General features: G+C 36.5%; 1 protein-coding gene across 1 annotated transcript in view; it reads right to left on the bottom strand.

Annotated features, from left to right (window-relative positions):
* The window catches only part of mybpc1 (myosin binding protein C1), a 52385-nt gene that overhangs the window by 18707 nt on the left and 20351 nt on the right, over nt 1–13327 (bottom strand). The window contains exons 12-16 of the mRNA XM_034033394.3: nt 10664–10781; nt 10479–10530; nt 7500–7556; nt 3803–3969; nt 3214–3346 (exon numbers count right to left, since the gene is read on the bottom strand). Of these exons, the coding sequence (XP_033889285.2) occupies nt 3214–3346; nt 3803–3969; nt 7500–7556; nt 10479–10530; nt 10664–10781 (527 nt within the window). The remainder of the gene's footprint in view (nt 1–3213; nt 3347–3802; nt 3970–7499; nt 7557–10478; nt 10531–10663; nt 10782–13327) is intronic.

Below are 13327 nucleotides of genomic sequence, written 5' to 3'. Positions count from 1 at the left end.
TACACAATAGATGGCTTTTGCGTCTGGGTATCAAACATCAATCTCATCTAAAAGAAAATAGCGTAGTCGGATATTTTAATTAGCAAATATATATTTAGCAGTTTTCTTCAAAAATCCATCATCCATATTTCAAATATAATGAGCTTGCAATAGACATGGAGCATGCTCTCCAAGCAGTCTATATTGCATAGAATAACTATAATAAGCATGTGAGTTTTTTACAGCTGTAATTGGTTATAAGGTACTTAGAATTGTAAGCCAAACACAATGGACTTCAAATTTCTTACTTCTCTTGGAAAACAAAATGCTACAAAACAACAATACTGGACCAAAGACCACTGGCTACTGCCCACATGCTCTTCACTATACTACCCCAAGGGGGTCAATTGGCCTCTTCTAGATAAACTTGTTTGAAGAGCACTATGCGAGTAATCAGGATATCTAGTTGCAAAAATAAGCACAGAAATACATAAATCATAACATATATATATATATATATATATATATATATATATATATATATATATATATATATATATATATATATATATATATATAAGTTAACAAAAAAAAACAGTCATGGAAAATATATAATGTTGAAATAGATATTTCTTATAATAAATGCTATATTTTATGAAAAACAACTGCTAATCTGTTTGATTGCTGATTAGTAAGGTCCTACCTAAATAGCGGGGAGCTCTTCCAAAAATTATGTCTCAATTGCAGAAAAAAATTGCGGAAATGACAGAAACACTTTATCATTAATAGGCCTGTATGCTAAGTCATTGATCACGTCCATAAATTAAATTCTTGCTCCTATTGAAAATAACTAAGTGTAACTATAGTTTCTTGAAACAAACTACTTATATCACGGTGAAAAATTACGACAAACACTGAGACCCTGACTATAAAAGGATTGCGCATGTTTTTCAACCGTAAAACGGGCGCTGAAGGTTCTGAATTCTTAGATGGGATTTATAAAACACACGCAATGGCATAAACACGCAATTAATACGTGATTTGCGGGGGTAATGTCTCTGTGCGCTTTAGCCCTTGATGCATATGTAATTCGGTATATGCATATGTAATTCTGGGGCGTTTCTGAACGAAACCACTAAAATTGGGAGGGGATTTTGCAAATGAGGTCTATTAAATATGCCGTCTAATTTATTAAAGCTGCCGGTAATTGCTGGCCTCGTATTTGTGTGATTATTTTAAGAACTCTGAAAAGCAGGCGTTAATTTGCCGCAGTCAGACAGTAGGCTATATAAAAGGCAAGGTGATCTGGGAGACTTGTCTGCAGCAAGAATGAGACATCGTTTTCAAGGACAAATTAATATTTAATAACATTTTGCAAAGAGCTTATTTTTTAACCCTTCTGATCAAGTCAGTTTGTAAATTACGGTTTATAATACTGGTACCATATTGTTTTGCAAACTCCAATTTTCAATACATTTTTCATAGCTTACATGACAAAACAGAAAGTCTGCTAATAGAGAATATAGAATCCACGTAAAAAAGGTTCTTAGAAGCACCTAAAAAGGTCTCCCCATAGTGGCAAAGCAAGGGTGTAGGCATTATTAAAAGAACGGTGGAGGAGATTAAGAAAAAATGGAATGATATTCCGAGGCACACGAAAGAAAAAGTCTCATATACAATGAGGGCTCATCCTCCACTGTTATTTTAGTAATGCCTTACAAAATGTATTTTTTGTAATATGGCATTCTGGTATTTAACAGTACTGGTTCAGGTAGTGTTGTTAAATTCGAGTTGGAAAGAAAACGGCAAGAGCTAGAGCTAGAGCAAGTACAGTTTTTCGACCATATATACCATACAGATATGCTTTAAAATCATACATAGAGTAAGAAATACAGACAAACATAAGAAATAGGAGAGTTGTAACTGCATAAGACTTTAAGAAGATGTAAGTCGTATTTAAACTGAAGACTGTTCGTATGCAGCTGTATTGTTGTTGTTGAACATATTGCTGTACAACAATGGAAGGATTATCCACCCGTTTGACTGCTATGGATGTAAGTAAATAAAACTTATTGTTTCTGAAGACTGAAAAGTCTATCTGCCTGGAATTATTCTATAAGAAATAAGAAGTTGAACTGATATGCGAAGCACAGTAACTGGATGATGCGTCGTAATGTATAAGCAACCCAGACTACAAACTCTGAAGTGGTACATTTGTTTATTAAGAAGCCACCGCACATTCCATATTTTATTAATTTGTCCTGGTGATGTATTTCAAGCTTGTAACACATCTTCATCTGTTACAAGTACTGCTTGTACCAAAATCTCCACTTCCATATTGGTAAATTTCAGTTTTCACTTCTGAGCATCCTCATCACCATGGCTAATACCAGGCTGAGGTCTTTGTGTGCCATTCATTTTCTTGTGGAATGTGTAGCCTACACACGCAGGGTTGACCCAAACTCACTGTTTATTGTGAGAGGTGTGTAATTCTCCATCGCTAATTGCAGTGAGGGGTATTTAAATTGTTTGATTGCGGAATCGCCTGCTTTACCTAATTAGTCTTATAAAATAGGTCGTTAATTTGACGATGAGTGCGGTCGTACTGAGCACGCACATTACGTGGCTTTTTGCAGTCGGTTTTTCCCCTTTATAAATTTGGGCCTGAGTCTTTTACACAGTTTCCTTTTGCTTGAATTCATGCTGTAATGTTGAACGGGAGATCTAACACATTTAAATGAGCGTTGTAAATAAGAGGGGAGGTCCTGAGAGCATGCGACTCTTTTAAAGTGGATGCAAATCAGTGGACTGTGCATACTGTTTATAATATATCAACCCCTGCGATGTTGCAATGGGCAGAGGTGTCCACTCATAACATTTTGTAAAACAGTCCCATTAAACTGCCAAAGACTGCGGTATAGGCTCAATATTGTGGAGTCTGCAATTTCCGCAATATCGCTACTTAGGTAGGGCCCTACTGATTATATATTAATACTCTTATACAGTAGTTTGCGTTCCCTTACAGCTGGATTCGAATCCTGCACAGGTAATGAAAGGAAGTGACTCATGAACCATTGCTAGAAAAAATAAAAGGTGAAGCACTGGGAGATTTTTTGCAAAACGCAAATAAGAACAAAAACAAATGAATCACATTTTTAAGGAATATAAAAATGGTGTTCATTTGTGAGAAATGGGGAACAAAAAAAAAACAGAAGAAAGGAAACGGTCACTTACTTTGGAGTGGGACGGATCTCCTGACCATTTTTATACCATTTCAGTTCCACTGTAGGGTCTGCCAGTTCTACTACAAACTTTATTTTCCCTCCTTTGTCAGTTTGGTAAGCAGATTCCAACTTCTTGGCAAAGGCTTAAAGTTAAAATGATCAGTTTGGGGAGAATCATGTTAGAACTCGCGTTCTGTTATTTTCTCAGATCGATTATGAATACATTAGCTTTTTAATGTTTCTGGGGATGAGGCATTTAAATGTACTCTAGATAACACTAAACATACAGTAGGGGGGTCCTTTACCTAGGATTCCAGGGGTTACATAAAACAATGACACATAGTAAACAAATTCACTTCAAGAAGTGTCTCCTGACAAAAAAAGAATTGCCAAATCTGTCTAAGTAAACAAAACTTCAACTTACGAGCATACTAGATCATTTCTATCAGTTGAAAGTTGATAATATATAAAAAGAACGGATCAATTCTGTTTTTCATTCTTTAATAATTAAAGAGGACTTTATTGACCGGAGTAAAAGCTCAGCTAGTCAGGCCCCAAGTCCTGTTCGGGCCCGAGACAAGGACCTTAATTTTCCTTACCATCACTCTTCTTCTCCTCTCGTTTCATGCGCTTCAGTCTTTTCAGCATGCCCCTCAGGTCAGTGATACCATATTCAAAAGCTATCCTTTCAAACTCTTGTGGCGGTGCGTTCTTGAGTATCTCCCACACATCTTCCTCCGGTACAGTTTCCTCTTGCTTAACCTCCCTAGGTCAATGAAAATAAACTTCTTATTCATGTTCTTGAGCCTAATCAGGGATGGGCTACAGGTATTCTGTCTATTTAGCTCTCGTGTCACAAAAACTACTGACAATCTAACAAGTAATTAAATAGGGAAAAGCACACACCACTTTAAATAATGATTACACTTTTAGTGCGTGTGGTGATCAGGGGTTCAGGAAAGGAACCGAGAATTCTGCAGGTTTATTTGGTAAGATTAAGAATGTAAACATTATCTTGGTATTAAAGGTACAGTATTAAAGGACATTGTAGAACGTGTTAGTTTATAAGGAATGGTTTTGGTTAAATGAAGAGGTATACTCCAAAGTATATTCAATATGATGTATTTAGCTAGCTACATTCAACTGTACTAACATTTCTGCCTAATAACTGTAATGCCCATCCCCTTTGCGTCATTAGTTTTTGTTCTTGTATGTAACAAAAATGTTAGGAATGGACATATAAATCCAAAAGGAATAAATACCTTACTGGAAAAGGCATGAACATAAGTATGTTACTGTAATGTTAGTTAGCAGGGTTACCCTAATACTAAATGAAACAGTTCATTAGACAGCATATACAAATAAATTCATACATACATACAAAATTGCACTTTCACAGACATGAAACAATGTCTGAATTTTTCTAATAAAATAGCATACAGTTGTGTTTATTTTTTTCAGGCATTTAGTTTTTTAAATAAATGTTGATTTCTTTATATCACATTATATTTCAGTGATATAACATTTATTTTATATCACTGAAATATAATAACAAAGTAGTGGTAACACTATTTTACAGCACCATTTATAAATGGTTTATTAATAGCTTGCAAATTATTTATATATTAACTACATGTTTCAAGTGTTTTGAAAATATGTATTGCGCTTTTAAAAAGCCTAACGCCAAATACAATTGAGCACATTTCTAAATGAAAGAACATAACCGTTTGCTAACTATTAATAAAGAGTTTATAAATGTCACTGTTAAAATAAAGTGTTACCAAACTACAATTGGCCAACACTCTTGCGTAATACCTAAGCTACTTAACATGCTTGTAAGACTACACAATTAAGTTACTTACCCGGAGAGTAAATACTCTTTAAAATAACTTATTCATTTTACTAACCTGTTCGCTCTGAATGCATAGGAAAAAAGAAGAGACAAGCCCAAATAAATGTATAATTTTACTGATTTTAATTGGTGTATTTAGAAATGCCTTTGATGTCATGTTTGTAAATAAATATCATGTTCGTAGATAAATAAAATGAAACACTGATTAAGTTATGAAACTAGTTTAATTTTACTTATTTACGAACATGACATCAATGAAATATTCCAATATACTGGATTCTGCCGAGTCAACGCCTAGGTTTGAACGACCCCCCCCAACCCCCCAACCCCCCAACCCCCCAACCCCCTTTCTGATTTTTGACTGCTTAGAAGTACATGTAGTTGCTCTGTGCATTAATGATTCAGACAATTGCTTGCATCATCAATGATGAAGGTTGAGATGATGAAGACGCTTTCAAATCACTTGATACAGACTCGGCATTCTGATTGATTTCGCTTTCCTGTTATTATGCTACAATCCATATTTTGGATTTTTTGTTTATTTTTTGGACACTGCAAGAGCTTGTAACGCAGGCATTTTTTTTTTTTGAACATTTGCTGTAGTATAGTGCTACTTACGTTAATTTCTTATTTCATTTGCAATGACAAAACAGTAGACATACTGCAGCAACTTTGAATTGTATATCACCAGTCAATAAATGTGTTAACTGCACTACATGATTCTTTAACATGACTGTGTGCTGTGCTCTACCTTTCAATTTTAAGCATGTGTAATTGTAAACGTAATCTATCTACTTAATGTTACTAATGGCTATCATTTCACACACACCTCACACCTCACACACATTTGCCTTAACGACTTTACGCCCCCTGGGCGTTGACTCGGCAGAATCTGGGTATATATATATATATATATATATATATATATATATATATATATATATATATATATATATATATATATATAACCCATATATAAGTTATCAAAATCTTTTCATTTTAATTATAGAATTAATTATAGAATCTATCTATCTATCTATCTATCTATCTATCTATCTATCTATCCTGAATAAGCGAACCCACTTCAAATTTACTTGTATAGTTTCAAAGAAAATGTGTGAACAAGAACTATTGGGCAGGATTTTCAAACGCCAGTGTTATTGTATCAAACTCGTGGTATAGTAACGAGAGCTTTAGTAGCAAGTGATTTTCAAACTAAATGTGTTAATTAAATCAATCTGTTATGCTTTGAAATTGAGTTGATGAGTTCATTAATGAGCGCATTTCTCATTAAAAAGCTTAATTGTCGCAGGTCGCCGACATCACTTCCTGTCTCAATGACTAGATAATCAAAATGCAATAACGAGATAAAAAAAAAAAATGAATGGAAGCATAATTTGCCGACATGGAAACTACTAGCGTACAGGGAGACGGCTCTCCCGCCAGCGAGCAGCAGCTACATGGAAATAAAAAATAACGGGAATATCTATGTTGTGTATAATTTGTAAACTTCATTTAAAATTGTGCATTTTGTCATGCAGAATGTGTATTTATTTAGAACACTTCGCACATAAAATGCTGATTTATGATTAACTGGCGTGTGAGTAAAAATCGGATGACATGGATTAAAAAAATAATAATAAAAAAAAACCATTAGTTATTTACCCTCATTTGGGGGGATATACTATATACAACTTTTTAAAGTGCATGTTGCAATCTTTTTTTGGTTAAAAACCAATCCATATATATTCAAGGTTGTCTGTAAGAAAGTGTCTATACACTCTCTCTCTCTAACTGTATAACTCACTCTCTCTGTAAATGTCTGTTTCAAGGTGAGTTATATACACTTTTGTTAATTAAAACCCTCTTTTTCCAAGTGCAAATTAACTCCTGATAACTTTTGACCATTAACACTGATTTACTTGTAAATTTCCACGCAAACAAAATAAATAGTCACAAGAAGCACTGCTCGTTAAGATATTAACATTATTTCGTAAATCATCATAATTTCGGAAATCACATCAGTACGATTATTTAATAAAGAAATAGGCATAACGACTGCTTCAAAATGCCAAAATCAATGCTACATACCGATTTCTTGATTAACACTGGAGTTATCATTTACAAACTTTTGAAAATCCTGGCCATTCTGTATAATAGAATGGATTAATATGGAACACATTGTGGTCTGGCATATTCATTGGTTTTGTAACATATTTAATATTGTCAAATATTGTGAAATATGTAAAAACATAAATAGCATTTGTTTTTAATCTTGCAATGCAGGGATTGTAGCATTAAAAAAACAATTCAGCAAAAAAAAAAAAGCTTCTAATTTAAGCGCAGGGAAAAATATGCAGATAAAATGGCTATACTATTCTACAAAAAAAGTGAAACTGTCGAAGGTTCTATGCCCCACTGGAGTCACCATTGGTGTTTCTCACCTATGCTTAAGGAGACCACTAAAGTCAAGCTCTCCTGCATCTTCTTGTCCTTCTCCGCTGTTATTAACAAAAAAAAACATAATTGCAGGCACTACATTACTATATCCAATAACAATGCAGAAACAGAGCAAATGTGTGTTATCAAGGAAACACAATCTATATGTTAGCTTACCTAACACATACTTGTACTGCATCTACACAAAAATGTATAATTCTGCCACAGAACAAACTTTTTTGTGTACAGCTAACACAAAGATTTGCATTGTTTAGTCTGACATTGTTGGAAAGTTAATACACAAATGCATATGTTGACCTGTGGAGGCTTTCATTTGTGTGACACTTAGGAACACAGTGATGTATGCTAGTGTCATTCTTTTTTTTATTTCATTCACTTTAAAATATTAAAGAATAACATAATGTAGCTTTGATAAAATTTGCATCCAAGATTTTTGTTGTGATTTGCAACAAAATCTTGTTTTCGGGAAGCAAATCTGATTAAGCTACAAGCCATCATGACTACCTTTGTAACAGATCACATCAAGTTTAAAATGTTTAAAATACAAAATTGCTTTTTTATTTGATGTGATTGTTACATTAAGAGATAGCTTAACTTTGATAAATACGTTATGTAGAAAAATTCAGAATGTGTCCCTTAAAAGAAAATGGGCTAAATTCTCAAAGCTAGTTACTGTTCATTAGCACATTTTTTTCATAAAGGAGAAACACACCCAATACCAAACAAGAAATAAACAACTAAGACTTTTAACCCTCATAAGGACACATCGGAAAACTGTGAAATGAAAATACAAATGAAAATGTGTATATGAACACTTTATTGTGCTTTTCCTTTACTTCTAGCCATCGTTTGGTATAATGTGTTGTTTATGCTATGCAAAATGGATAAGACGCCCAATGCGCACAGCTGTCTCCTAGCAAGTGAAGGCACCACTGTATTCTGGATGTTGTAGTTTATTCTAAGAACATGTCACTGGCACGTGAGATATCATTGGAAAGCCCCAAGCCTCTTTCATTTGGTATATTGACTGTGTTCCTTACCAATTTGCTGTGTGTCACAGCACGGGAGCACTGAATGAGGGGGTTGTAGAAAGTATGCATATAGGCATGAATGACATCAATGGAAAGCACAAAGCCTGCGCTTTTAAATATTGAAGCTACCGAGTAATAGGCAACAAACGAAACTTAGGAGCTGACTCATGTCACATGACTCAAACCTTAGTTTCGGTTTGATGTAGTTTCGCTTATTAACGTCTGTTCAGGACATACGATACATCATTGGAAAGCTTTAATTCTGTACTTTCAGCAAGTCTTGAACCAGGAAGCTATAACGGTGCCTGAGATATTCACACAGGAAGGTCGGGCCTGTCAATACACTATGCGGGGGGTCCATACGAACCCCAAACCTAAAACAATTTGGGAAATTCACCCAGGCTACCTGGACTAGAATTATCCTTTGCATAGTGTAACAGGATGGGTGCCTGACAACTACCTAAAAGGAAACAAAAATCAAGTCACTAGATCCACATAATAACTGATACTAAAGCACCGTGGGGTCTGAATGGACCCCAGGTTACCTTATGAGGGTTAATTCAGGGGCTTGAATGAAGTATTATGTTTATTATTATTTGTTTTAGATGTTTAAGGTTTTTTTTCCATTCACAAAAAAGAATAGAGCAAAGGATGATTTGGAGTAAATAGCTTTGAGAATGTAGCACATTTCTTTCTCATAAGACTGTCTATACAGTCAAGGTATAATAAATGTACTATTTTATGTGATATATAGGGCCCTATTCACAAAAAATGTAAGGACATTTTAAAAGCCTGTTTCAAATAGTTAAATCATGTTTGCATGAAACCTTTTATCTTTTTAAAAGCACTGCTTAATCTCAGAGAATGTTTATAAACAGTCCTTTATAAAACATTCCTTAAAGTGTTGTGAATACAGTCCATTGTATTCTGTATTTTGTTTCACTCACTACCAGTAATAATGTTTTCACTTATCACAGTATAAAAATGATAAAACATAAACAATTGTCTACATTTTAGAACTACAAATACAAGTTTGAATTTGGCAAAGCTGTTAACTTTTTTTTTTAAATCAATTTATGCATTTTAAAACCATAAAAGAATAAACAAATAAAATACAATTATGGCACAGTTCTTTAGCATAACCATTACTAAGATATCTGAATGACTCTTAGGCGATAACCTGTGTGCTAAGAAGATAGTTTAAACAATGGGAATTGTGGCCCAATAAGTCGAAGCGGGGAATGGTGGTCTGTGCCGAGACCAGCAGAAAGATAGAGGCCACGTTTTGGGCCGTGTATCTGGAAAACTCTAACCTGAATGAGACAACAGACCTTGCATCTGAGATGACAGATAGAGATATGAATGTCAGCAGACAATTCTAAGCAGTGAACTGTATGCATAAAGACAGGAAAGAGCAGCAGGATTTTGCTACAGCATTTTTCTACCAGCATTTATGTGAGTTAACATGAAAGGGGTAACTTTGCTGAAGATGTGGTAACTGGGATGTGGAAGAGGGACTACAGTTACCGCATGAAAATGGGCTGGTGGGGACAAACACTGAGTCTGCTTTTTTAAATTAAGGTAGGGGAGAAATCAGTACTGTACCTCTTGCTGTGAGAGGCAAGTGGGTGGGGAAGGGTGACAGGAGATCACACTGCAGCTGTTGGCTTAACTGTTGTTCATACTTACCTCAGATATGACAGGCAAAGCCAGTGCAAATTGATGTTGAACATATGAATATAGAGATAACTAAACACATATCAGTAGATTACCCTATCCAAATAAACATGGTAATGGGTACAACTACATTTTTTTTTTCTACCAAGTAACAAGTCTATCTTATTTCACTTTATTTTTTTGTTTTGTTTTTTGTTTTTTTGTTTGCATTGCTCTTACTAAAGTATAAAGTGCAACACAGGATCGTTGCATTACCTTCTTTTAAAGGCTGATCGGATGTCAATAGAAGGTGAAACTTCCGGAACCTCTGAAAAACGGCAAATAGAATAATGTTTAACACTTTTTTTGACAAATGTCTTTATTGCTGTAAATAAAAACAATTTACAGCAATAAAGACACAAAGTATAGAAGAAGCTAACAAAAATAGAGGACAACCTTACCTTTTACCTCCAGGTCAAAAGAGCAGCTATCAAACTTATCCTTGTAATTTACTTCACAACGATAATTCCCAGCATAGTTGTCCTTGGCTTTGATAATGCTCATCTCAAATGTGTGCACCTTTGAGTTCAAAGAGATCAGACATTTTATAGCAACATTTCTACATCATTTTCATTTGATTGCACCTACAAATAAAGTATAAAGTGCTGTGCCTTTACTGCAGTCAGCAGGTACTTGTTCTGTGTGTATAGTGTTCATTATGCACACTGCAATATGAAACCATTTATATTACCAACATGAAATTATTTGGTAGGCCTGCTTTGGTTGTACTGTTGGCCCTTCATGTTCGTTTTTTAGTTTATAAAACATTTCCCAGAGAAAAATGGGTAAAAAGTTAAGAATAGAAAAATCATACAGTACATTTATATATATATATATATATATATATATATATATATATATATATATATATATATATATATATATATCACGTGCGGGAGCTAGGGCTGTGTGAAGAATATGGGTTAGTATATAGAGGCTCAGCTTTGAGGGAGTGATGATGGCCTGCGGGCCAGGGGTGCTTGTTTTGAACTGTTAGTGGCCTGCGGGCCAGTGCAAAGGACGGAGCCTGGACTTTATACCACAAGAACCTCATACTGCGAAGGTCGGTCCCATGGGCCCCCAGGACCCCCTGAAAACATAGAAATCTCTGTGGACTCTGTGGAAGATCCTTGGAGGCACTGCCTCATGGACCGGGCTATGCCCTTAGAGGATGGAAAGGTTCATAACCTGGAAAGAAGGAAGAAAAAAGAATCCCTTTCTCCAGAAGCCACCCTCAAAGAGGTGAAGCAAATCCTACAAGGTCAGGCACTGGGAGTGTGCCCGCAGGGGTATCTGAAAGATAGTTTTGTTAGTATTTGGATTTTAGTATTTAAGAATTGCAGAAGACCACCGCTTCTACTGGTACAGTGAGAGAGAAACAATAGAGTCTCTGGGTGAGACAAGAAAAAGCTCATGAGCTGCGAAAGAACAGGGGCGAGGACCCCCCTTTGAAAGAAGGCATGAGTAGCTGCGGCTGACTCGAGGCCGGGGAAGTGAGACTCACTATCCCCCCAAAATGATGGACCACCAGCTCCCCGCAAGGAGCGCACCTGTGAAGACAAACAAAAGACTGCGTGCCAATGCGCAACAAAAAACAGAGAAGGACAAACAAGGACAAAGAGAGAGATGGTTAGTAAGACGAGCTATGTGCAACCCTCCGCTTGGTGGAGAGGAAAAACCCCCTCTGTTAGGAGGAAACCTCTGTGGTCCTGGCGAGAAGGGTGCCCCCACTCCGGGCATACTAACAATTGATTGGTGAGCTGCTGAGATGTCTGTAGGAAGAGAACAGACGTAGGAGTGAACTGCTGCTGATGACCAGCGACCCATAGTTTTTATAAGGTGATGACTAACATTGGCTTTTACTGCTGATGAGGCTGCGCTGATCCTGAATGATTTCGGGGTATAGGATTGGGGAGAGAGACCTGCTGTAGCGTAGGAGGACCTGGTAGATGGAGAGAAGGCTGATGACATGTATTCTCTTGCAGATGAGAGTAGATTGGAGAGCGATGCGCTTAGTTTGATGGAACTGGGGAACCTGAAGAGGGATTGGAGCAGCTGAAGGGATCAGACTGCGAAACTTAGTTACCTTCAATTATTTGACAGTGTAATTGAGGAGAAGGAGCATGGCGGCGAATAGCTGCTGCAGACTGAGAAGCTGAAACAAGGTTGAATTCTGGGATGTTGATAGTTGGAACTGAAGTTGAAGCAGGGGCTGGCTGGGTTGCTATGGTGGGGGGAGGACTGAAATGTTTGAGGGGGACAGAGGGGCCGACGCGGAAAAAACTGCAGCGGCAGTTGATGTTCCTGCTGAAGCAACTTGGTGATCTGTATTGAAGCTGAGCTACTGGAACTTTGTTGGTTGTTCCAGTGTTGCAGCAAGGTGTACCACATTCTGATGTCTAGAGAGATGAGATGCCAAGCACCCTATGTGTTAGTTAATACAGGATCGATCAGCGGTTTGCTACTATCATGTCTGCTTGGAATGGTAAAGGTGAACTTACATTCAGAAATTTGGGTTTCACAACTCCAATCACTCTCCTAATAGTGGAACTCCTTAACTCATAATCAAGACAGGTTTCCAGTCTCGTACCACGTCTCTCACCATGTATTAATGCTTGTAGTATTTGAGAGAATGAGAGGATTTATTAGATGGGGATTAGCGTTAGCCTTGACTGCGGAAATGGCTGCCATGATCCGAGTATTGGAGGAAAGCTGGAGCGTTGGATGCTCTGGAGGAGGGTTTCTTGCTTCTGAAACATATTTACATGAGAATCCAGGTCTTTGTTGTTGACAGGTTTTTTTGCAGTTGAGGCGAGAGCAAGAAGACACAATATGAATGAGATAACGGGTTGCGTTTAGAGATTGATTTTGATACTTGGAAGTTGTTAGTGAGCTGACAAATGCGTTCCAGGATTGTCGAGTGGGATGCTGGCTTCGGATTTGACAGTGTACCAGGTGATTCCAAGGAATTCTAGTTGGGCTGATGGTTTATTTTGAGAGTGGGATGCCTACTGAAGAAAACAGGGATCGCAGATTGAAGATTGCTTTAGCGAGGGGGTCCGAAG

The sequence above is a fragment of the Acipenser ruthenus genome, chromosome 14 (assembly GCF_902713425.1).
Source record: "Acipenser ruthenus chromosome 14, fAciRut3.2 maternal haplotype, whole genome shotgun sequence".
Classification (NCBI taxonomy): Eukaryota; Metazoa; Chordata; class Actinopteri; order Acipenseriformes; family Acipenseridae; genus Acipenser; species Acipenser ruthenus.
The sequence above is the reverse complement of the archived record's forward strand: the minus strand, read 5'-3'. Positions and strand labels throughout refer to the sequence as shown.